This window comes from Gymnoscopelus microlampas (assembly GCF_963454915.1).
Source record: "Gymnoscopelus microlampas genome assembly, chromosome: 1".
Lineage (NCBI taxonomy): Eukaryota > Metazoa > Chordata > Actinopteri > Myctophiformes > Myctophidae > Gymnoscopelus > Gymnoscopelus microlampas.
In genome coordinates, this window is record NC_139962.1 from 16338955 (window position 1) to 16365059 (window position 26105).

The 26105-nt window shown below is 40.3% G+C and overlaps 2 protein-coding genes across 7 annotated transcripts in view; one reads left to right on the forward strand and one right to left on the reverse strand.

The window, feature by feature from the left end:
- Nucleotides 1–16225, reverse strand: part of scml2 (Scm polycomb group protein like 2) — a 32269-nt gene extending 16044 nt beyond the window's left edge. For 5 of the 6 annotated variants that reach the window (XR_014602148.1, XR_014602149.1, XM_084077048.1 and 2 more), the window contains exons 1-7: nucleotides 16155–16225; nucleotides 11982–12074; nucleotides 11386–11454; nucleotides 10825–10895; nucleotides 10407–10641; nucleotides 9220–9308; nucleotides 8414–8657 (exon numbers count right to left, since the gene is read on the reverse strand). Coding sequence is in view for 4 of the 6 variants with exons in the window: in XM_084077048.1 (XP_083933174.1) it covers nucleotides 8414–8657; nucleotides 9220–9308; nucleotides 10407–10641; nucleotides 10825–10895; nucleotides 11386–11454; nucleotides 11982–12003 (730 nt within the window). In the remaining 2 variants the exon portion in view is untranslated. Of the gene's footprint in view, nucleotides 1–8413; nucleotides 8658–9219; nucleotides 9309–10406; nucleotides 10642–10824; nucleotides 10896–11385; nucleotides 11455–11981; nucleotides 12075–15475; nucleotides 15523–16154 lie in introns of those variants that run through there. The other variant, XM_084077046.1, reaches the window with a different exon arrangement.
- A 7855-nt stretch (nucleotides 16226–24080) lies between these two features.
- The window catches only part of cdkl5 (cyclin dependent kinase like 5), a 34726-nt gene continuing 32701 nt past the window's right edge, over nucleotides 24081–26105 (forward strand). The window contains exons 1-2 of the mRNA XM_084076923.1: nucleotides 24081–24210; nucleotides 25800–25834. Coding sequence (XP_083933049.1) covers nucleotides 24174–24210; nucleotides 25800–25834 — 72 coding nt within the window. The 5' untranslated portion in view covers nucleotides 24081–24173. The remainder of the gene's footprint in view (nucleotides 24211–25799; nucleotides 25835–26105) is intronic.

Below are 26105 nucleotides of genomic sequence, written 5' to 3' on the forward strand. Positions count from 1 at the left end.
CTCACCAAGACAACCTCACTGAAAAAAAGCAACAACTTGTGTTAGCAGTGCTTTTCGCTGCAGCAGCAGCAGTAGTAGTAGAAATAGTAAAGTAGTTGTAGTAGTAGTAGTAGTAGTAGTAGAAGAAGAAGAAGAGGTGTAGTAGTAGTAGTAGTATAATAGTAATAGTAGAGTAGTAGTAATAGAGTAGTAGTAGTAGTAGTAGTAGTAGTAGTAATAGTAGTGGTGATCCAAAACAATAACAGTCACTCACTGCAGTTGTTTCCTGGTTCTCCTTTTCAGGCAACTCTCGTCTTGTTTTTGTCCCAAAGGGTTTTTTCCCCCCTCTTCTAATTTGTCTTCTTTCCAACTCCCTCTACCGCACACTCACTCACTCGTAATTTGCTACTTATTGCCTATCTTCTGTATCTCTCTCTCTCTTTTATTAGCTTTCTACACTGCTTTTCTCCCTCTCTCTCCCGGCCGGCAGTAGTCCACTCCACAACAAAGCCCACGCTGGCTGCTGCTAGCTGAAGGCGGCCGCTGTGTGTGTGGAGCTTCCCTCCCTGTGTGAATGAGCCACATTAGCATAGGGCTGGGGAGGGGAGGGGGAGGAGGAGGGAGGAGGGAGGGAAAGGCAGAGAGAGACAGAGAGAGACACAGACTGAGAGAGAGTGATAAAAAGAGAGTGAGAGAGAGAGGTTTTTATTTTATTTCACACTTGCTTTGGCAATGTAAAACTGAAAAACGTATGTTTCCCATGGCAATAAAACCCCAGTAGAATTGAAATCAGAGACAGAGGGAGAAGGGGGGGGGGGGGCGGGGGTACTGGAGCCTTTTATTCATGTTATCAGTAGGCCCTATCGACAGCCCACATCAGTCACCTGCTTCTCAGTGACGCCGGGTACGGGGGAGGTGAAAGGGGGGCTGGGGTGAACGGCAGGGCTTGGGGTGGGGGGTGGGGGTGGGGGTGGTGGGGGTGCTAAGGGGGGTTGGGGGGGTAAATGGTTAAAATGGACCAGAGACACTCCTCACTCAGATGGGGTGAGGGGAAGAGACACTCCTGCTTTAGCCATGCAAGCTAGTTTAGGCACACGCACTGTGGAAAGCACACCGGAGCGCACACCAACATAAACATACGCGCCTGTGTGTGTGTGTGTGTGTGTGTGTGTGTGTGTGTGTGTGTGTGTGTGTGTGTGTGCGTGTGTGCATTTGCTCACACACAAACGTGCACACACACGCACGCTGCCCCTAAGAGGTCGTGCTGTGTGTAACCCTAGCCGAATCAGACACTCCCACAGGGGGAGGTGAAAGATGGCAGGGCCCTGTGTCAGGAAACACTGGCACAGTCGGATAGCAGGCCAGCAGCTTTCCCCTGCCTGAGAGAAACAATATGCAACAGACACGCCCAGAGGAAGTATGTCAAAAGCACCACTCTGTAATCTGAATTGTACAAAGACATCTCACTCTGGAAGGAGTTAGGACCAGATGATGATGTTTGTAAACAAATGTGTGGAGTGATATTTCCGGGTAGAATGTCTATGGATATCTACACAAAATAAAATAAAGTGTCCAGAACATTAGCTATGTCTAGTTTGTCAACCTGTGGTTGAATATTTAGAACAAAATAATATATTTCTAAGTGTCTGTTCCTACAGAAATAAGGTTAATGAATAATACTGCTCAAATGTGACGCTGCTGGCAAAATCTATCTTGGAAATACTTCTTCCGTTGTGATAATGTCACAATGATTTGGTCTGCAATGCATAACATTTAGCTTATATAAGAAAGTGATAAAGTTGATCTGCAATTTTCTATATCGACACACAAAAATTGGGCTAGTTACTTGATGAAAAAAAGAGGATAAAGAACAGAATTTTGCATAATGACAGGGAAATAAAGAAATAAATATGATTAATTAAGATGTCTAAAATGTATCATTTATAAGATTTATCATTATTATTATTCAATGAAATGACCAAAACAACATATTATTAATATGTCATGTTAAATTAGCACGTTAAACATGATTTTACTATATAATACATGTCTCATTCTGTCAAAAGTTTACTGTGTTAGTACTGACTGAAAATAATACTGAAGAAACATTAAAACAAAGTTCTGATGTCCGTGTTGAAATGTAAATATTGCACTAGCTGTGAATAAAGGAGAAAATAACTAACTTTGATCATAAATACTATCTATGCAGTTTTCACATAATTACAATTCTTGATTGCCTCTAATATTCTTAGTTGGGTCAAATCTTCATGAAAAGCAATTAGAAATGTGAAGATTCTCATAACAACAATAGAGGAAGTCTTCCGTCCTGTCAGTATCTCTCTATTGTGATGTGCAGCTAATTATCAGCTCATTATCACTTCATCCTCCAAACCCCCATCGCCCACGCATCTACTCACTTACCTCTACTCTACTACTCTAGTCTACACAAACACTGGTTCTCAACAGTGTTAACAGGTTTTGCGAGAAACAAGTAGCCTGGTTTATGAAAACAAGCCCAAAAGATGCAACACATGAGCCCTTTAAACCTATATACATCGGCTATTTGAAAATAGCCACAGGGAATATCCTCGCGGCCAACCAGTGGGCCCTCGCCCACAGGTTGGGGATCGGTGATGTAGTGTAACCACACACACAACAAGGGTATGTGTTGAGTTTGCAAGGGCCTGGCACAAACTAGGACTAGAACCAGATGTGTGATAATGATGTGGTACCCTTAAGCAGACATACTGGATTTGGCGCTTTTTTTGTGCGTGTGCAAGTGCTTGCACACACACACACACACACACACACACACACACACACACACACACACACACACACACACACACACACACACACACACACACACACACACACACACACACACACACACACACACACACACACACACACACACACACACACACACACACACACACACAGTCTCCATCTCCCATCAATCACGCTTGTTTCCATGCTTTGTTTAGTTTTGTTTAGAGCCATGTGCTTCCCGGTCAGTGGAAACAGACACAGCAGTGTACAAAGGTAGTAAAATGCTGGATTAGATGTATAGATAGGATGACACATATTAATCATGGCTGCTACTGGCGGTGGCATCACATCCGGTATCTCAAAATGGGCACAGGCACACTGAGAGGTAACTCAGTGAACATGCTTATAGACCGTTGTCATAATGTCTACGGATAAACATTTTCTGATTGTTAAAATCAAATTCCAAATAATCTTCTCATCAGCATATCAACACGTCACGATGCAACGCGTTGTGAGCTTGTGGAACGGTTATTTTTGCTGCTTTTGTGTGACACTGTCATACGAGGAAGTATTTACAAGAGACATACAAAGTTTAAATATGGAGATATGAGGTTTCTGCCCAACAGCAACCATATAAAGATGAGCCGATTGGGATCTAGCTAAATGTTTTGGGGTCACTGGCACAAAATCACTTGACATGTTAAAATAATTTCAAATAAGTATAACATTCATATCATAACATTAATTACCTTAATTTTCCTTCTTCTTTTTACCGAACAGGTTTCCAGATTGCATTAAAGGTGACAAAACAGTTAGATTTTTTTTGTAAATAGATACTTTGCAATTAAGGAATACTTTTTTTTACAGAGCAATATGTAAATTAAAGGTTAAGGCATTAGCTTCTCAGGTAGTAAGGAAAATATACAAGGGTCTCATAAGATTTTTTAAATAAGAAAATAAAGGTTTCTATACAAATTGCAGACGCAGAGATCTAATTCATTTGCTGAAAACGCAGAGATATAATTTATTTGCAGAAACTATTGAGATTAGACATAAGACCATATAACAGTGAAGAAGACCATTATAACAGTGAAACCCAAATTGGTTGATTTCTGAATAAAGCCAACCATTACAAATGTATGTTACATCTTATATGTTCCATCTGTTGTTTCCTTAGGATGTATGGTGGGGACCCCCATATCAAGGGGTTTCCTGTTTACCATTGCTGCCATGTCTGCTTATTGACTTTAGGCTTGTTTTTCTCTAAAGTCACTTGTAAATGTTGGTAGTTGAGGGTTGCGTTTTTTTTGGGCTTGTTTCCTAATGTTTTTTTTTTTTATGTCAAGTCCCCCAGATTAATATGCATTTGTCTGTGGAACCCCATCTGAAAATATTGCCAGGGACCCCCATGCAAGATTTGTGTTGTTAAAATGTTTAAAATATATTGGAAATTTCACTTTCACTTTCTTTCTCCAGTATTTAAAAAAAAATATCAGATCTACATGATGCGTTGTGAGCTTGTAGATCTGTTATTTTTAAATAGCTGATGTAAAGTGGTAAAACTTAGCCTAGTCGCCTCTTTTGGTCTTGTTTTCATAGACCAGGCCGCTTGTTTCTCTTGAAAGGTCTGGCAACACTGCTGATTACCTGCATTACGCCTGCAGTAGCCTATACCTCTATGGCAGTAGCGTACTAGGGCGGAAGTAGCCTCGATCTCCAGACTTTTATTGTTTCGTTTTGCTAAAAAATAAAAGCCTGGAGGAACGCGTTGGTGTACCGGGTATGAGGAAGTGTTCATTTCCCCAACCAACCAGAGTGCAGTGGGCGTCGCTCGTAATGTTGTGTTAACGGGGCGGGGGTTGACAGACAGATCGGTGAACCAATGGGATCAGCCGCAATCTCTCTGCGCCTCTATACACCCGCCCCTCTATACACGAAATCAGGAGCGTTGGTGCAGCCTAGGGCGGAAGTGAACAGATGAAGCCATGTAGGGGGCAATGGCGCTGCCCTAGAGAAGGGCCAAGAATAAGGTGAATTCCAATTGCACCAAAAATGTAATCATAGGGGATACTTCAGTTGAACCTTTGAGACAGAAAGGGGTCAGTGCTCAGAAAAGGTTGAGAAAGCCAGGTCTAGAACACTGGCTCTTAAAGTGGTGTCCGGGGACCCCCAAGGTGTCCTTGAGTGGTCCTTGAGGGGGCTCAAAAATAGCCGATCTACAAGCTCACAACAACACGCCAATTCCACTTGCTTTATTCCACTTGATTTAATATATAGTGAAATGAAAAGGGACAGGAAGTGCATAGGAACTAGGAACTAATGACCTTAACACTACGTTTTGAGTACAAACTAACTCAAACTCACTTTGTTTTTTAATCTTAAAATGTTTTCAATCCTGAGATATTATTGCACATAAAGGACTATAATTATGCATTTAAAAATGTGTACAGGAACAAACTTATACAAGAGAGAGCCACCCTTTAAAAATGACTTGCATTCATGTAAGCAGATAGTCACACAAGGAAAGGTTCAGAAGTGATGAAACTCCCTTTTGAGAAACTGAATTCTACTCAACCAAGCTACTGTACATCTTCAGAGAAGCATTGTGGTCTCCATAGAATGATTTTTTGCATTATTCAAAACATGCTTAATTTGCATACCCTCTTGATGCAAAGCACTGGCCTACAACAGAGCCAGTGTATCAGGATCTATGCTTGTGCTGTCCTCTAGTGGTAAAAAAAAGTATGTAGCATCCTTTTTTAGGTTATTTTACCACCAGCATTCTTTTAAACCCACTGTTAATTATTTATCCCATGCCTATCCTGAATGCAGTATCCTTGAATGTTTGCTTTTAGTTTGATTGCACCAGCACACTAATGTCCTACACTTGACAGCACTAAATGAGTATTTAATAAGATAATAATCATCTTTGTCTTTGACTTATATTTATTCCAGGGCTCCTACCGCTCCAGATAAACCTAGTTATATTCCAGTCCCATGACATGAACTGGTTCTGAAGCACTATTTATTGTCTGCAACTATAATCTAATAATGTCAATGTGGACCATATTTCAATACCTATATTTTGAATGATAATGTATAAGAATTGGTGCTATACAGTATATAGCCAACACTATATTTTATTATGACTGTCCCTGAGATTTGGAATTGCTTCCATCAAACACAAATTACAAAATAGTATCTTGTCATTTCAAACACTAAATAGAACCCACCCGTCTTTATTTAAGTAGACATTTATGACATGTTCAATCTTTTTATGACCATATATGCATATATTTTACAATGCAAATAAAGTTGTTGTTGAAGTTAAAATGAATATGAATTACTTTGCAGCTATGTAGCTTTTGAAAGCTATGCTAAGTATGCTAGGTTTTATATCAAATATATTTTACACAGAAGAGTAATTCTTCATTCACTCCTCTCTGCCTTCCCCGTCACATTATCCACTGCTAATTCCTTTCCTTTCCTTTCAGTCCAGAACTACAGACTGGTAACATTTTTATTTCATTTTGACTTTTTATTTTCAATCTCAGTAATTAGTTTTAATTCGTTTTTGAAGTGGGTTTGGTAGTTTAGTTCTACTATCCCTTGGATCTGTCATCTCTCCTGACAAACTATCCTATCACTGTTATGCTGGTGACACTCAACAGTTTTTCTTCATCCCTCCCTCTGCCACACAGGATGAAGAGGGCATCTCAAAGTGGTTGCCTTCCCACCACCTCAAACTCAACGCATGTACCGTATGTACTAGACTGAAAACTCACCTCTTCATAACTTACACCCCCTAGAACTTTTCATTCATTGTTTCACTTCTTGTTGCCTATTTTCAACTTTCAATTTTTTTTTTTTATATTCACTCCATATTCGGGCATTGCTGACCTGCTGTATAACTCCATATATGGAGCTGGCTGACACATCATGACATAATTTTGATGATGAGAATATCCCCGTCAGACATCATATAAAATTAATTTCCACAAGGACGAATAAAGCATCCATCATATAAGGAGTCGTTCAGTCTCCATCAAGATTCTACCTCCAAGATCCACCATCTCCTATAAAGGACATTATCATCAAGACCACTCCAACTGCCATGGCTTTCAAGGACTCTGGTAAGCCACCTGTTGAGACTGACGTGGCCATTCATCGCATCCGTATCACTCTCACCAGCCCCAACGTGAACTCGCTGCAGAAGGTCTGCACAGACCTGATCTGCCGAGCAGCTGATAGACCTGCACAGCCCGGCTGATAGACCTCCGGCTGATAGACCTGCACAGCCCGGCTGATAGACCTCCGGCTGATAGACCTGCACAGCCCGTCTGAGATCACCTCCATCAGCATTGAGCCTGATGTAGACGTTGACGTCACCATTGCCAATGTGTAAACCAGGCCTGATATTCTAATATCAGGCCTGGCAGAAAGAAAAAGACTCCCATTGGAGTCTTTTCAAAAGCAAAAAGGTTATCTCCCGTCTTCAACTGGTGCAAAATTCTGCAGCTAGGTTACAACAAAGTCTAAGAGACATGAGTCATGATCACATTACACCGATCCTAGCTTACCTTCTCTGGCAGCCAGTGAGTTTCAGAGTTGATTTTAAGATTTGAATGATGACTTTTAAAGCCTTGCAAGGCCTGTCTCCCAGCTACATCTCTGATATGCTGGAACCGCATAAGCCGGTACACAGCCTTAGATCCTCAGGTAAGGCTCTCTTAGTTAGTTCCCAAGACAAGGCAAGAAATATGTATTTACTAATGCCAATCCTTTTTTATTAAGTCTGGCTAATGGGAGGGTGGGCCAGCCAGCGGGCGGACCACGGCTACATCACTCATCACATAACCATAAACAAACCTGATATGCCCATATATAGGCATGTCACTATGACTCAGACATAACCATAAACAAACCGATATGCCCATATATAGGCATATATGGAGATCCAGTTCTCCAGAGCCACAGATCCGACTGCTATGCCCATATATGGTCATGTGCATAATGGGACAGACCGACTTTGGCAAGGACTCAAGGGAGTGTGGTGCCCGCTGCCGAGTAGTTAATAATAATGGCAGATAATGATAATCGGCCTCTACGCTATTCTTCACTGGCCCTTAGTCTAATGCTGCACATCAGCAGACTTGCAGCTGACAATCTGATAAGGACATCTAAACATTATTTGTTCAAAAAAACGACAGTAATTAGGATTTCCTCATGTAATTGGGATTTCCTCAATCAAAAACAAATCCAAACAAAATAACTTCACTGGGCGAATAACTTCAACAGACATTTTCTCATTAAACTAGCACAGCACAATCAATCCAAATGACATTAAAGCTGCAATACTGACTATAATTACAATTATACCATAATCAGGGCAAGAGTATCCAATTCTATTCATCAGAGAAAGAGCTGTTAAGAGTTGCTAGTTTGCAGATGGTGAGCAGAATCATTGACATACATACCAAGTTACACATTGGAGAAATCTTTCAGCGTAGTTAAACTGACCAAATCCTTATTATTCACCTTTTCACAGTCACATTTTTGTTGGATTATATCGTTTTACATTGTTAGCATGAGCTTTTGTCATAAGACGTTACATAATACCTTTTGCAAATGGAATGAATAAAAACATTTTAGCAGTACTTACAAAAGTTACCAGGTGGCTGTAAGCTGTGTTTTGTCAGGGAACACCAGCCGACAGGGAAGATGTCTCTTGAATCGAAGGGGCACCAGTAGTCAAAGGCTCCCCGCCAGCCGTCAAACATGACAAAGATCTCTTGACCCCTGACCTCTCCCACTGTGGCCGGACAGATCAGGTAGGGGTTCTTCCTGTCTACGGCCTCCAACTTCATACCGGGTTGGAAATGGTTCTTAGCAGGACTGGCTGGTTCCTACATGCACACACGCATGCATGTACGTGCACACACACACACACACACACACACACACACACACACACGCGCGTGCAAGCGCACAAGAGCGCAACAATGAGAGCGTAGAAATGTAAACAATCTGGAAGGGGCCATTTGGTTACATTTGTAAGATAAACTAACACTTACTGTTTATGTGGCTATGTTAGTACAGAGCTAAACCCCTTAAAACGGGGAAAGCACGTGTAATTTTAGATTTCAGCTATATGAGTGTGTACGTGTGTCACAATCTTTCAAAAATAGCAGATCTACAAGCTCATAGCGCGTCACTTTGTGCCATGCTATGATGACCTTGTAGATCTGCTATTTTTTGAAAAATATTGAACATTTTTGCAAATGTTTGAATAATATATACTTTATAAAGCATCTTTAACTAAAATCTTTGCGTAGAGGTTTCATTGTGCATTCACTTTTACTATGTGATTCATGGGCCATGATTAAGCTTTAAAGCTTAATCATGGCCCATGAACCACATAGTAAAAGTGAATGCACAATGAAACCTCTACATCCATTAGGTTAATACCTTCTTGAAGGCTGAAGCGGGGGCCATTTCTGCTCCACTCAATGTCCTCAAGAGGAACATGGGCCAAGACGACGCATTCATTCTGAAACCTGACAACAAGGTCAAAAGAACAAACTTCAGACATCATGTGAAGTATAAGATACCGTTTATATACTAACATGACTCAGCTCAAGCCTTTTTCAAAACATACCATACGGTATATGCTTATACACTTTTAAAATATGGAATCATTTAATACACAAATGTTATATCTTAACTCTTTCACTGCAAGACTTATTTCTGGCTGCGTGTACTCACTGCCAGCGATTCTTCGATTTTCTTACCTTTTGAAGTAGTCACAGAATATTTATCTCCAGTATACTCGATCCCCTGGTGGTTGCTAATCACGGAGGGTTTGTTCCGTGAAAAAAAAAGTCATGGCGACCTCCCGTTCGCTTGTTATACCCAGTTGAAAGTCGCATGTCAAAAATACATAGTAAAACACAGGAGCCGAGATACAGGATTTTTAAGTAATAAGTTAACCAGGAAATGAATGGAGCAGTAAATCTTCGGTACACGTTACCTCCTGGTTCTTTGTGAGAAAACTAAAAAATAATAATAATAATTCAAATTAAAAAAAAAGTTACCCTAAAAGAGTTAATAGTAACTGTTAACCTTCAGTAATACATAGCTTCTCATTTTAGCAACATTTGATGAAATGTAAGACTTTTTTTGTACTAAACCCGTGCGGGCACTGGCCTACTTGGGAATTATGCAAGTCAGGAACGTATGCTCCACCCGGTTTGGTAATACCTATTGTACTTGTTGTACCTATTGTCAGAATATCCATTGTACCTGACTTTCTATCTGTGTCCCTTTTATGCCCACACAAGGGAGATTTCAGTATCTGTCTGTCTGTCTGTCTGTCTGTCTGTCTGTCTGTCTGTCTGTCTGTCTGTCTGTCTGTGTCCCTTTTATGCCCATAAATAGAGATCTCAGTATCTGTCTGTCTGTGTGATTTTACCACCATTTACCTACTTGAAAGTATCTCACTTGTCAAATAAAATGACAAATAGCATATCAACAAACTCACAACACGTCGCATCGTGACACGTTGTGAGCTTGTCGCTCGCCTATTTTCACTATTCGGCATACAACAAACTATACTATATATAGTGAAAGGCTTGGTTGGTTAAATGCTAACTAACCCAATGGTGGCTGTAGCATGTCTCCGGTCCTCTCACAGGTTCCAATTGGTTGGATATCTGACGAGTCGACTAATCGCCAGAAGTCATTGGTGTTGTCACTACCATCCAAGCGCAATCGCAGACGGGTACCCATCATGCCCATCACCGTGGCGATGCACACAGAGTTGTTGTTGCGGGGGTCACGTGCTTCCAACTTCATACCGGCCTTGAAGTCAGTTATTGGGGGGATCCTGGACTGCAGGGGACCAAACAGAGAGGACTTCATTCATAGCCATGCTCTAACATCAATTTTAACCACTTTCACAACACTTTTACAAAGGAGTACGAACTTTTTAGGGTCCTTGCTTGGCCCCCCACATTTACAGTATACCGTATAAGTATAAGTATAATTATAAAATGTGCTGTAATGAACAGCTACCTGTCTGAAGCAGTTAGGGGAGGCGGCGAGGGAGGAGGTCTCCTTTAAGTATTCTTCCCAACTGAATGGTTCTATCAAATAGGGAAAGATGGACCTTTGTTAACTGAAAGCTTTTAATTACAACCGTCTAAAAACCTTGATACAGGACAAAGAAAAGTATCTACCCCCTCAAATATCCCACTATGTAACCATATGGCTTGCCATAGATTGTAGATAACTGACATGTAGCTAAATTAGATATGACATGGTGGAACAGATCATTGCAACGCTACTGGTATGTAGTCATGCAGTGTTCACACTAGACGCGACAAGCGGCATACAACCATACTGGTTGATGCCTTTATTCGTGATGAAAAGTCGACCGCATGAAAATTGTGACGCTTTATTGCTGCGTAATATCTGTGTATATGTATTTTTTTCAAATATATTTATGTCAGTGTGTAAGGATCTTTAAGAGTATAAAAGCAGACCTGTAGGATTGAACTTAATAATAAATGGGATGGATGTAGAACAGGAACAGAGGAAACAGACAAATGAAACATGTACACGGTCAGAACCAACCATTGGATTTATCCAGAGCAGATCCTGCTGTCACACTGCTTCTTCTCTCCTTCCTCTCTTCTTTTTGGTCTGAAATGAGAGATGATTCAACCAGTCATCAGCCTCAATTAAATCATCAGACTCGTACTACACTGCAAAGTCCTGAGGATTAATCGAACTCTGTTACACAAATGTAATGTGTATGTATGTACATTTGCACACTCTCAAGAGTTACAAATGGATAGATTATCATTTTACTATGTACCATGGGATTACGGGTTATAAGTGTGAAATGACTGTAGGACGGAGCATAATGTTAAAATGAATAAATAACACAAACAAGAAATCTGCAGCTAATCCTCACAGATTTGCATTCTGTGTTGAGGATGCTCAAACGGGGAGGTTGTTTCAATAATCACCTAGTCTCACAAGCCTGACTGTTTACTTCCACAATTTTCAAATGCTTCCGTCATACATTCGGATATTGTGGAATAGTTGTCTGGCTACATGAAACTAATAATCACCTGCATTGAAATGGTGTCTCTCATGCTAGTGACTACTGTTGCTGTTAAACAAAGCACAGTTATGTTAGTGTTATTGAAGCAGATTGTGCCTACCTCTGTGTGGTGTTCTACCCATGATGACTATGGGGAACCGCACTGCTCCAGCGGCGAAATCGGACAGGACCTTGTTGATTCCTTAAGCGTACACTGGAGACAAGAGTACAGGAAGGCATAGTTCATCCTCATGAGCTTAACATCGCTAAACTGTGTGGCGAAATATTCCTGGGAGGCCAGAAATAGAAAATACAAGTAGTCTACCTGTTTTAAGCCTTTTTGTGTGTTTGTGTGCACAGAAAAGTAATGTAAAGGATGCCTATTTGAAGGTATTAAACAGTTGTTTTCATTATACAGTGGTCTCCCACCTCATATTTTTTACTTTGTATCTTTGCTTTTTTGAGAACCCTCTGCACTTTTTTTGTGTGTGGCAGATCAGAAATAGAATCAGAATCACTTTACTGCCAAGTATGAAGTTGACACCAGAAAATGTCTAAAGAACTATTTGATGGCTACATCAAGGCTACATATAGTCACTGTTACAGAAATATAGGACTCTGATTATACAGGAATATCCAAATTGTTAACCACCTTAAACCCTATTTCAAAAATAGTGGGAAAATATAAGCTATTTCCACCATGTTTGAATTTTCTTGCACAAAATAGGGATGCCAGGTTGAAAGTCATTAATGTAACTCTGAACGTGTAAAATGGAGACATAAGGGTTTTTAGACTCCAGATTTTACTATATACTGTGCAACATTACTAGACAATGATGATGGAGTAATACCTTTAGTGCACATGAAAAAATAAATCCATACAGACATTGTAGCCAGTTACAACAAAGTATGCAAAACTTTTTGCATACTTTCAAAAGTTCAGACTTTCATTGTAAAACCTTGGATCACTTTTCATTTCAAAAGGTGTTGATTAAGAACATGTGTATCCACAATATCAAAACAAAAAGTACCTTTGATTGATGTGCTTTATTTAGTAAGACATGAGAACAGCTAAACCTTTTGGATTTCTGTCCTTTTTAAACATGACTTCAGTGTAATCCAAAAAGTTCACCTATTGTTTTTAATGTCTCACTTCTAATTACACAGGGATTCTATTCTGCAGATGAAAATGTTGGACCTTTTACCTATTTTTTTTGTAATAAACTAACTATTGATTTATCACTCCCATACTTTTGGAACAAGCCTATAATATCAACTTGTTTAGCAGGTTTGCAGACGGAATGGAACTATGGTATTTTGCAGGTTCAGTTGTCAGAGGAAACAACATTCTATAATAGTCTACTGAAATGACAATACAGTTGTTACCCAAGTCTTCTGAGCAAATCTGGTCCAATGATCCAGTGCATGCTTAAAATAAGAGCATAGCCTACGCTTCCTGTAGTCATTTCATGGTATCAAATCCAAAAAGCTGAGAAAGCAGTAAAAGTATTCCAAGATGAATGATGAAATCCAAATTAAATCTCTGGAAATCGGAAGAGAAGTTGCAATCGCTCCAAATACAGAAGAGGTCTACTTTTGTTGTCTCAACAAGTTAAGCGTCCAGTACAGTGTATTCTATCTGTCCTTTGCCTTCCCCCCCTCAGTCTTTAGCTGTGAATCCCTTTGAGTTAGGGGCCATAAAGATTCCAAGCTGCCATAAAAAGCCATTAAGAGGTGTGCACGCAGGGAAGTCTGCTAGCTAGACATGAAAAGGATTCCAACTCCACTACCAACCCATCTTCAGACTGGGTTTACTTTGAGCTGGCCTGTCTGCTTCTTTCAAAAGGGTCAGACAACTCCCCCACCCCAAACACACCAGGAAGCACTTCATTTTTACAACCTCCATTTCTCCCAAAGCACTGATCTCTGATTAGCGGACTACTCACCAGCGCTATACAGAAAAGATGTGAAAACGGGCCCAAGACATGTGGCCTACTGTTGTGATGTCAGCAGATGTCAGAAAGTTATTCAATTTATCTTTTTTTTGTTGTTGTTATTATTGTTGTTGTTGTTGTTGTTGTGTTACAGAAAATAGTCATTGGGTGGACTTTGGCTGAACCTCATGAATAGTTATGAATAGTTTTTAATCATTTATTTAACTGCCCAATTAAAATATTTACGATAGGCCTACACTACACTGTTATATACAGCAATATAACAAAACTTAAATGCAAGAATCATTATTATATAATTGATTATTCTTTTTTGTTATTTATAAACAGTCTGAAATAATTACTGTATGCTATATTGATATATTGTGTGTATATTCCCACCGCAGTATCAGCAGTATCATTTAACAATTAAGTAGCAAATTCCATTATATGACTTTGATCGAGGATAACCTAAAACGGGACTTTTTCATCACTGGTATCACAAAATATACATTTGAGTTTTTTTTTGTTTTTTCTTCACTAGGCAAGCAGGAACATATCTATGTTCTTTCTTCGCCCTATAGGTGTCTATTTATTTATCCATATACAGTACCTTTATGAGCTGTAATTGTCATTATTTCTAATTATTAATTGTTCTATGCATTAATATAGGCATATATATATATATATATATATATATATATATATATATATATATATATATATATATATATATATATATATATATATATATATATACGCACGCACACACACACACACACACACCGCGCGCGCGTGTGTGTGTGTGTGTGTGTGTGTGTGTGTGTGTGTGTGTGTGTGTGTGTGTGTGTGTGTGTGTGTGTGTGTGTGTGTGTGTGTGTGTGTGTGCGCGCGCGCGTGCGTGCGTGTGTGAGCGTGCGTGCGTGCGTGCGTGCGTGTGTGTGTGCGTGTGTGCGTGTGTGTGTGCGTGTGTGTGTGTGTGTGTGTGTGTGTGTGTGTGTGTGTGTTAGTGAGTGTGATTGGTGGTAAAGATCAGATTCCTGCTGTGAAGCCATCAGACTTCAGGCAGGGCGTGATGAGCGTCACGGTCAAGCCGCTGCACTGCTTGGCAGTGGGGAGTGGGCGTTACCTAAAACGCTTCATATCAATACAGCAGCACATCAAAAAGCATGCGTATAGTTACTTGAACGTGTAACTGTCTAATGGCAGTAACAATACACTGCAGTTCTGTCGTGGCTGGGTGCTGGAGTGGGAAGGAGGGTGGGGGGCTGTGTCTACCGACAACCAATACATGTGCCCCCCCCGGATTGCGTTATCTGGGGCAAATGATTCTCATTGAGGAAGTAGAAGATATTATGTCTTTAAAACGAATTTGGAGGAAGTGTGACGCATTTTCATTTTGGTTAACACATTGTGGGCGGGGACACATTGGACTACACGGGCTACGTTGTATCAAGCAACACGACACACTGTCATTATGTCCAACATGTTTTCGATTGATAATTCATTCACAACAACACGCCGAGCGATTAACACCATATACTGCTAGCCCCCCTGGTCCACAGCGTTAGTGAGTTCTCTCTAACGCTCTCCCAGGCGCGCTGCTCTGCTCATAGACCGAAAATTCCTGCCGTGCGAGGTCTCCAACTTTAGTCAAAATAAACACAACTATTTCGCTACTCACCGGAACAAAGGCAGTTTTGTGTTGTTGAAAGTCTATTCTCCAGGGTGGGAAGCCTCTCAGCACCTCACCTTCTCTGTATGATACACTTTTTGGGCAGAAAATAAAATATGTCCGCCGGATGGAAGTTATTTAATTTACTCCACTGCGCCCTCTACAGATATGAACAATATAAATTACCATAGCCCAAACCTGTAGAGGGCGCAGTGGAGTAAATACAATAATTTCCATCTGGCGGACATATTTTATTTTCTGCCCAAAAAGTGTATTATACAGAGAAGGTGTGGTCCTGAGAGGCATCCCACCCTGGAGAATAGGCTTTTAACAAAACAAAACTGCCTTTGTTTCGGTGAGTAGCGTTTACTCTTTTACTTAAGTTGGAGACCTCGCACGGTAGAGGAATGTTCGGTCTATGAGAATAGCAGCGCGGCTGGCAGAGCGTTAGAGCAGAGCTACGTATGCTGCCAGACTGCAGAGTCCCGCAAATGTGCCCCAGTGTTCCTACACTACGCACCAAGCTCAACGTCCTCAAGAAATACACATGCTCTTATCGCCCATACTGACATTTCGAAATGAATAACCATCTGTGGCGCTTTTGTGCACATCTTGGCAAATATAACGCGCACGAATCCAATCACTTATGATGTGAGAAACTAATTAGGAAGCATAAAGCCATACCCACCGTTTGGACAAGGTATTTTAGATGAGCGACTCCTCACTTTTCATCAGATGCAACCAAGCCGCCATATTCGGTGCACCTCCGCGCATGTCCAACACGCAGGGCTGTAATTCATATTTTTTCGACTGGAGGTATAAAGGAGTTAAGAATTATTAATTGGTAGCCTAGCAGGTTTTAAATGTTTTATATCGGTCCTCCATAATAAACTACGTGGCATATGGAAACGAAAACACGAGAGTTGGGGTGTTTGAATTAGTCAAAGGAAAGGGGAAATTAAAAATAGCCTCATCAGTTAACTGAGATGTAGGCTATTATATCCTCTTATAGAACTACGATAAAACAGTGTCAGTAATAATTGTAATGGCTATTTCCTGTTAGGGTTAAAAAAAATATGATAATAGCCGATCAAACTTGTAGATCTGCTATTTTCATACTTTTTGCCTCTTTCTTATATTATTTGCCAATTTGGCCAATGTTTCACCAGTTTTTATAGTATAGTTTGTTGATTACTTTTGATGTAGTAGGCTAATGGTCTTTCTATCAGTTCACGATAGAAACAGAGAGAGAGAGGGAGAGAGAGAGAGGGTTGAGACTGATGAAAGAAGTGATGAAGATGCAATGGGCTGCCTAGGTGGTTAACTTTTCCTGTTTTGCTCTTAGTTAAAAATATGAAAAAATAATAAAAATAAATAAATAAAAACGATTGAGACTATATTGATTGGGACTGACTGATTGAATAACGTTTATTCTGATTATAGGCTAGCTAGCCCTTCATACACATTTTACCAACAGGCAGTTTGAAGAAATGAATGATTTTCTTAGAAAATAAAAAGCAACATTTGCCTGTAGAACATACTTCCTGATAAATGAAAGTTTATAAGAAACATTTAAACCATAGGCAATATAGAGATGTGAGTGAAAGACTGCAATATATGTGAATCTGCTAACATATAACATATATTTATACCTTAGAATATCTTTTTATTATTATTTTTTTAAGTTAAAGACCCATTTAACTTACATATATATACTCTAAACAGAATCACAATTATTATCAACACCATAGCCTATATACTTAGGTAGGGTATAGGGTAAGTGATTTACTTTGGTTAAATTAAGTGTTAAATAGCTCTATATTATGATAGTAATCATTGCTATAGAGTGTTTGTTCAGTAAAAGGAGTCTCCCATGTCTCTCCAGCTCTTTATTAAGAAAATGCATTTTCAGTGCTCTCTCCTGATTGGCTTAAATTTTGTCACCTACCTGAAAATGTACTATATTCTGTTTACTAAAGAGCTCGAGAGACCCCTGTGACCGAACAAACGCTCTGTAGCAATGATTACTATCAGAATAAAGAACTTTAAAAAAATAAAATACGAACAAACATCACTTACCCTACCTCTAATTTGAATAGCATTTTGTTCTCAATAAATTGTATTGTTAGTTATTTTGCAGAGGATGCATTAAGCTATACATACTAGTTCTGAGTGTTAATTTAACTCTGAGAGAGTAGACTACAATGGACAATACATTTTGTATGCTCTCTGAGTTGAATTACCTCTGAGGATTTGACTGTGTAAGCATGTGGCTTACATATTGAGATTGTCATTGGCCCCTGAGTATTCTCTAAGGTCCCTAGAACATTGGTTCTATACCTTTTCAGACCGCGACCCCCCAAAATAATCATATTTGAACTGGGCACCCCCCACCCCGACAAGCACTTGGAAATGTAGGAGTTGAGGCATTATACATTTTATTTGACTCGGTTTCACGGATAAATATTATGAAAATAGCAGATCTACAAGCTCACAATGCCTTGCGTTGCGAGGCGTTGTGAGCTTGTAGATCGTCTATTTTCAAAAATGTTACCTCTTTCTTATATTATTTGACAATTTGGCCAATGTTTGACCAGTTTTTATATTATAGTGTGTTGATTACTTTTGATGCAGTAATGGTCTTTTTCTTTTCTTTTTTTTAGGTATTAAAAAGGTCTTAAAAGTCCTCAAATGGTCACTTCACTGTTTATCTGGGGATCCCCCAAAAATTCATGTGGGGACCACTGCAAGAACCCTCTATAGCAGTTTTTGAAGTGGCGTCTGAGGACCCTACAGGGACCTTTGAAGGGGTTCCAGGGGGTCGCCAGCAAAATCTGTTAATATGGCATCAACATCAACCCATACAGTATATACATTGGCTATTTGAAAATAGCTGATCTACAAGCTCACATCGCGACACGTTTGTGAGCTTGTACATCTGCTATGTTCAAAGACTCTCAAAAAGGTTTGAAACATTTTGAATATTTTTGATACATACATCTTGTATGGGGGTCCCTGGCAAAAAAATATTTTCAGATGGGGGTCCATGGCCAAATACATGAATTCAGGGGTCCTTGACATGAAAAAGACTGAGAACCACCAGGAATGGGTTGAAAAGTATTTTTACTTGAATGCATGCATTATCCTGAAATCCTCTGCCCCAAATGTTTGGAAAGTTTCTGCAAAACAACCTGTTGAGGCTTTCCGTGCTAATATTATCGACAACCACTCTGTAATGATTCATGAATCTCCAGTGTTGTATCATTGTTTCTACGAACATTGTCATTGTTAAAGTTTTGTGTCCGGGACCCCTAGGGGGTTACAGGGGGGCTGCTAAATCTTGTCTTCTTTTTTTTCTCTCATAAACTAGCATAATCAGCATCCCTAATCTGGGGGAACATTTAATTTTGTCAAAAATAGCATAGCCTGTAGATCAGTTATATTTTCTGTGAAGAGATTTGGTGCAGAGAAAATAGAGCAGACCAAGTACAGAGCCAAGTATTGATTGAGGGATTAAGACATTAAGTGGTTATGTCTGAAAATATACACATTAATAAGATAATGTGTAAACAAACAAACAGAAAACATTTATTGTAGGCTACACAACACTGATGATAGTGCTGAAGTAGCCTATGAAATCTCTTAAAAAGTTTAATAAAGTGTATTTGTTTTGTTGTCTGTTATTATTTTCTTTGTGAGTGTTGTCTGTTTTTTGTTTTGTTTTGTTTGGATGTTGTTTATATCTTACTCTCACTGTTTGGAGATACTCTGTTTATTTGCTTATTTGCTTCAGTAATTGTCTGTACTACCTATGAGTATGTAAAATAACAAAAACGAATAAACAAAACGTTTAAAAAAAAAAAAAAAGTTTAATAAACTGCAATTACATTTTATACAATATGCAGTGAGGGTCCCTGCTTGGTCTCTCCTTCAGCTAAGGGGTCCTACCTGAAAAACGTTGAAGACCCCTGACATATACTTCAAGCCATAGAAGCATCTGCTGGACAGCACACTATGACCCGCCTTCTGGACCACAAGTTTGGTTTACTGTACGGCCATTGGCTACAAGCGAAACGTCCCTGATGCTATTGGCTAAGACGAACGTTGCTCAAAAGGAATGACGATTTTGCTGCTATAACCAGCTGATGCTGAGGTGATGAACACGGAGCCGTTCTGGAGAACTGTTGATGTTCTATCTACATGGATACCTCGCCATCGGTAGGTATATGCCCGTGGATTCCATCCGTTCTGTATGTGCGTGAGTACGATGTTGTGTGTTCGCCTCAGTGTGTGGCCAACTCTTATACGCCACGCGAGGTTTGATCGTTCCATATGATGTTAGTAATAGTCAGTCTTCTCCACATCATCATTTTCATGGACATGATGATGATGATGATGATGCGCTGGGGCTTCATTCACGGACAGGTTCCTCACGTTAGACGACATAATATCACAGCGGCATAAGGCATTTAAAAAGGGCTGCAGTGGCAGCAGTGTCACCTTTTTGTTTGCACGGAAATCTATCTAATAATGGGTGATCATATATGCGAACGCTATTTGTGGATATTGTTGTGCAACAGCACTGTCGTGAACGTGGTCGATCATGTTGTACGTTCTGCACTGGTTACTGTGTGTAGGCTGAGAAGCGCGTGGACAGTGTTGGAATGGATTGGAATGGAATGGAATGGAATGGAATGGAATGGTGGTGCGCTCCGCAGAGCAGGGATGTGAGACGCAGTTTCAGTGCCTCTCTCTCTACCTGTCTCACTCAATCTCCATCTCTCTCTCTTGCCTCTCTCTAGTGTGTGTGTGTGTGTGTGTGTGTGTGTGTGTGTGTGTGTGTGTGTGTGTGTGTGTGTGTGTGTGTGTGTGTGTGTGTGCGCGCGCACGTACGCGCACGCATGCACACACACACACACACACACACACACACACACACACACACACACACACACACACACACACACACACACGCAGAACAGGCGTTCGCATGATCGATTATTATTATTAGGTATATTTGGTTATTGCATAAACCTATGGTGAAAACACTAAGGAAAAAGTCGCTCTCACTGGCTATATAAAAGACGAAGGTCGAATAATGTGGTGAATGATAATCCTAACTGACATTTGTTGCCAGCCTTGCCAGGGGTTATTATTTCTATCCATTCTATCAATATTTCAGTATAGCCTGCAGATCTTTCAACCTTCTTTCCATTTACAAACTGTCTGATCATATGGCCACAACGAGCAGCAGTGTTGTCAACATATGGCTATACATGACTATTGGGTGACATATGCCGTGACAGATTTGTATTGTTACTAGCATTCAGAATGACAGTAATATTACATGAACTAGACCAGCGCCTCGGCCTACTTGGGGCATGTTGGGAAGGATGCAAGTGGGGAATACATACATGGTCATCATACACGTTATGATGACCTTCTCTCTCCTACTTCCCGTACTGTGCCTTCTGTTCTCATCTCAGCCACTTGTCTTCCTTCTCCCCTTCCATCCCAACATTGCTGCCATTATTGTTGCCAGACCCAGAGGGTCGGCCTACGTGAGGCTTTGTCCCCCTTTCGTCCATACATGGGCATAAAAGTCTGTCCACTTTTTGTCCCCCTTTCGTCCATACATGGGCATGAAAGGGACCTCTGAATTTCGTCCCCCTTTCGTCCATACATGGGCATAAAAGGGAATTTATTCTGGGTCTGGCAGAACCAGGTCTCCTGGTCTTGTTTTATCATTCTTTTAGCCATGTTATGGCTTTTGCCCACTTTCTGTTGGCTATGCGGCGTTAAGCGAAGCTCTGCCAATCAGTTAAGCCGACGGTTCGTTTTAGCCAATCAGGGACTTATACTGGTGAGCGGCACAAATGTAACTTGATGCTCCCCTAATCCCTGAAGCCAACGGTTTGGGTTGGCCAATCAGGGAAGCCGATGCATGCAATCTTCCGAACACACTGAGAATTTGTGTGTCCCACTCCAGACAGATATACAAATATTTTTCAGTTCTCGGAAGCCGTAGGTTACCGCTGGTGACCTTGGGGTCATATGAGAGTGAGACACACACAGGCCAAGTTTGAGAAGCTTCAGTCGGACGCTTTTCGCGGTACGAGTCTGCCACAGAGAGACAGAGATTTGGTGAATTAATAGAAAGATGACATTCATGTATCTGTGATTTGTTATGCCCAATCTAGTACACTTTAGGCTAGACTAGTGTCCACAATGGAGGGACTAATGAATCATTTCCTCTCTAAATAGTTTTGGCCAGAAATATGCGTCATCTCATTAAAATCAAAACCATTTTGTTTTGTACAGCCCATTTCCATGCAGCCATTGTAGACATTATTTATCAAGCAAGTAGGCATGCCATTGGCATTGCCAAGATAGGCTTGCTACCATACTGTTTGCTGTAGGCTATATATTTATTTATTTATAAAATATTATATTGATTGAAAAGTGAGTCTAATCACCTTCTCTAAGACAGCAGCAACTCCATTAAACCATTAAGACCTGAGGGCGATTCTACAAAATGTCTTTTAAATCCTAACAGTTTTTGAAAAAACCTATGTTTCTATATGAGTGGTTCTCAAACGTTTTCATGTCAAGGACCCCCAAAATGATATGTATTTGGACTGCGGACCACCATCTCAAAATATTTTGTTTGAGGGACCCCCAGAAGCTAAGATTTGAGTTACAAACATTCACTTTAAATATATATATTTCAAAGATTTGCACAAATCATAGTGTTTTGCCAATTATTTTGGGGCACTTGCAATATCCTCCCGGCCCACCTGTGGGCCCTGGCCCACAGGTTGGGCATCGCTATAGGTTGGGGAATGGGGACACTCACACTACACAGGAAACCACCCACACAAGCACGTTAACCAAATCAACTTGAAAGCTCCCCTGTCTGAAGAACCTCTGAAAACCAAAACTAAGTCTTCATCGACGTTGAATTGTCTCCCAAAGGGAGAATTGGGTCCTCAGAACACGATTTGAAATTATTTGTACATGTTTCACTGTGGCTGTTCTAAACACCAAACAAAGAGCAAAGAAATTGATAAACAAAATATAGAAATAGTTTCAGTCAGTTGAAAACCCACATACCTAGGGTTAGCCTAACCCTTCATAACCCTAACCCTAACCCTTCATGGTTTTCATGCATGGCTTACTGTAATTTACTTTACTTTAGTTGTTTATTTGAGAGGGACAGTATATACAGTATATATTACTGAACAAGTCATTCAATGGCAGTACATACAGTACAGTATTGTACAGTACAGTTAAGTATGCAGAGTAAATGTATTAGGCGTTAGCAAGAATGTTAATTGTCATTCCTAAGTCCCTGACCTATAACAATAAAACAAGATAGCACAGAAGATACAGTATGACAAAATACAATGCAGTGAGTATTAATGTTTGTTTGATTGATTGATTGATTGAATACTTTATTAACAGTTTGCAAAGACAAGCACAGGGAAGTACAGTTCAATTCAAGGTCTGTTAAGAGGATTTTAAACCCAAGAAAGCACTATGCCTTGTTTCCATTGGAGTCCTTTGTACTCAATTCATCGAAACATTTAATGACAAACAAATAAATGAATAAGTTTTAATGTATAATTAGAATTAGAACTTAAAAATAAGCCTAAACTATCGTGGCGTTTAAATAAAGGAGAGTGCGAAAATAGTAAAATAATTTAACATGTGTGAAATTTTAGAGTGCTGCTTTACCAAGTTCCACCTGGACTCTCATCTCTGCAGCATTGTTTGTCCATTTCAGGGTTAGATGCGTGGCTGCAGGGTGAATGTGTGTGGGTGTTGGAATGGGAGTGGATGGAATAGTCTTAGATAGACTAAAGTGTGTGGAAGCCATGTCTTAAAGCCCTGAATGATTTAAATGTGTCGGGAAGCAACTTTACACGTACATGTCCTAGTTACTGTAGCTGCCATCTGTGTCTGCAGCACCACTCAGCCTATGCCAGTGGTTCTCAAAGTGGGGTCTAGGGACCCCCAGGGGTCCTTGAGGGGGTTCCAGGGGGTCCCCAGCTAAATTATTGATAGGAACCAAATGCATAATGGACCCATAAGGGTCCATTCTTAGAGTCATGGGGGTCCGTGTTCTGATATGAATACCAAACTGGGGGGTCCTTGAAATTAAAAAGGTTGAGCATGAGAACCACTGGCCTCTGCCGCACATGATTACGTTCAGGTAATATCTCTCCTGAGCACATTTCTTTCTTTCTTTTTTTAACACATTGCACCTCTGTTTTTGTTTCCTTTTGCTTTTTAGGTGTGATTGTGCGGAGGATCTGGCTGAGAGAACATTTGCGAGAAGGACGGAAATGAGAACCAGAGGGCAATGACAGAGAATTGAGGTTAGGGAGAGAAGAGCTCATGTTGAGGCGGAAACAACCGAGAGAGGGAAACTGAGTCACAGCTGTGGGGGGGGGGGGAGAAAAAAAAGGAAGGCAAGAACCTGGAGGGAAGGCTGGCAGAGAGAGTGATAGCGTGGAAAACACAGAGATGGAGTAGAAGAGGAACGTCGATGGGGCGTGTTCACACCCTTACCAGATGTCTCCCGGACTCCACAGCGGGCGTTGTTTAGCATCCGTCCAATCAGACTGTTTTCAAGCTCTGCCCGTCGCCTGGTCCAAGCAGCTCGTTTCACCTGCTGGAAGAGTCCCTCCCCCCCGGTGATGTGATGAATAAGTTTGAAGTTCTTGGCATTGTGGGAGAAGGTGGGTACAGCTCCACACTGAATGTCTAATATGCATGTACCGTATTGCAGTGGTTCCCAGACAGTGGGTCGGGACCCATTCTTGGGTCACGGCAAAGATTAAATGTCCACTTTTTAATGTTTCCTATATTTAAAATAATGTATTTCAAAAGATTTTCAAAAAGAAATACAACAAATATGTATTTTTCCCCCAATAGTAAAACGCTATTCCATGAAAAAAGAAAGAAAGAAAGAAATATTGAAAATATCAGATCGGCTGTTTTCACCGTTTAAAAAATAAGGCTAAAGTTATTCATTCATAATGTATTTTTGTTAGTGAGTGTTCAGGGGAAACATCACATTTCTCTTTTGGGTCTCAAGCTAAAAAGTTGGGGAACCGCTGCCGTATTGTGTATCCCCCAGTGCCCTTGGAAATCCAGAATGTTCCTTCTGTGACCTGCTGGACACCAGCCACTTCACCATAGGAGCTTAATGAAGGCTGTCCTCCCCCTGGCTGTGTCCTTTGGCTGTGCACAGTACTTTTTACCTGTAGTTCCTTTACAACATTTACCCAGAGCAAGTCTGACCAGTAGTACCACAAAGTATATATTCATATATTTGGCATGAAAACAGTGTTCATGATTTAAAAATGTTTTGCTTGTTTGCATGTGTGCACACATTTGTGTGTGTGTGTGTGTGTGTGTGTGTGTGTGTGTGTGTGTGTGTGTGTGTGTGTGTGTGTGTGGGTGTGGGTGTGGGAGTGATTGGAATGGTGTCCGCAGATGCCTACCAAAAGTCATGCACGTTCTCCTCTACAGCTTATCTAGCATCACATCATTCCTCCTTGATGACTGAGTAATGATGCATTGAGGCCGGGTCAGAGAACTGCTCAGATTGAATAATTGTAAAGTGTTTTAAATGTGGTGCACTCACTCGTCATCACACCAGCTATTCAACCCACCGTTCCCTGGCTGACTCCAGCTAGCAGAAATGACATGCAACCATCTCCTAATCCTAATGCGAGGAGACAGTTAGTGTAACATTGTTTCTTTCCGTTGATGATGATTCACGCTAACGGTGAGCCCTTGTCAGTGTGCATTATTGGAAATGTAGATGCACACAAACAGGACAGTCATAACACAAATTTTAAAGCCACCAGAACGTTTTTTTTTTTAAATTTGTTTTAAGCCTCACTACAGTTTCACTGTGGCGATGACAAGCGTCAGCCTGTGTAGTCAGTGTGTGGACAGGCGCTATATTGGCCTTTACTTCAACTTATCGACGACATCGGTATTGGCAATTGTGCAGCCGATGTGTCCCGATTAGTAACCACTTTCAACCTATTTTGGGCATGTCATTAAAGGCAAAATGTTTCAAAATGTCACTTTGAAACCGTGGTGGAAGGTAACTACGTACATATACTCAAGTACTGTCCTTAAACACAATTGTACTTTTATTTTACTTAAGTAAATAGTATATATATATAGATATACATAAATATATCTATTATATATGCCCAACTATACCTCACATTTTCACTTTTTTGTCTGTCTGACCCCTTTCCACCTTTTCTCTTCCTCTCTCTTTCACCTCCCTGGCTTCATGGTACAGGAGCATATGGAGTGGTGCTTAAGTGCAGACATAAGGTAATGTATCATTTATTCATAGCACAGATTGATGCCTGATTTGCTTATTTCAACCTTGTGCTAAGGTTTCTAATATTAATGAAACTGCTCTGATGTAGCTTGTCTGCAGTTCAAAGTGTTAGAACCTTTAGTTAGGGCTGGGCAATTAACCGAAAATATATCAAATATATCATATGTTTGTTGTTTCTTCTTATATATATCAACAAATCAAATAGAAAAGTACATTTGTTATAGAATCTCAATCTAAATATATATCTCTAGATTTTCATCT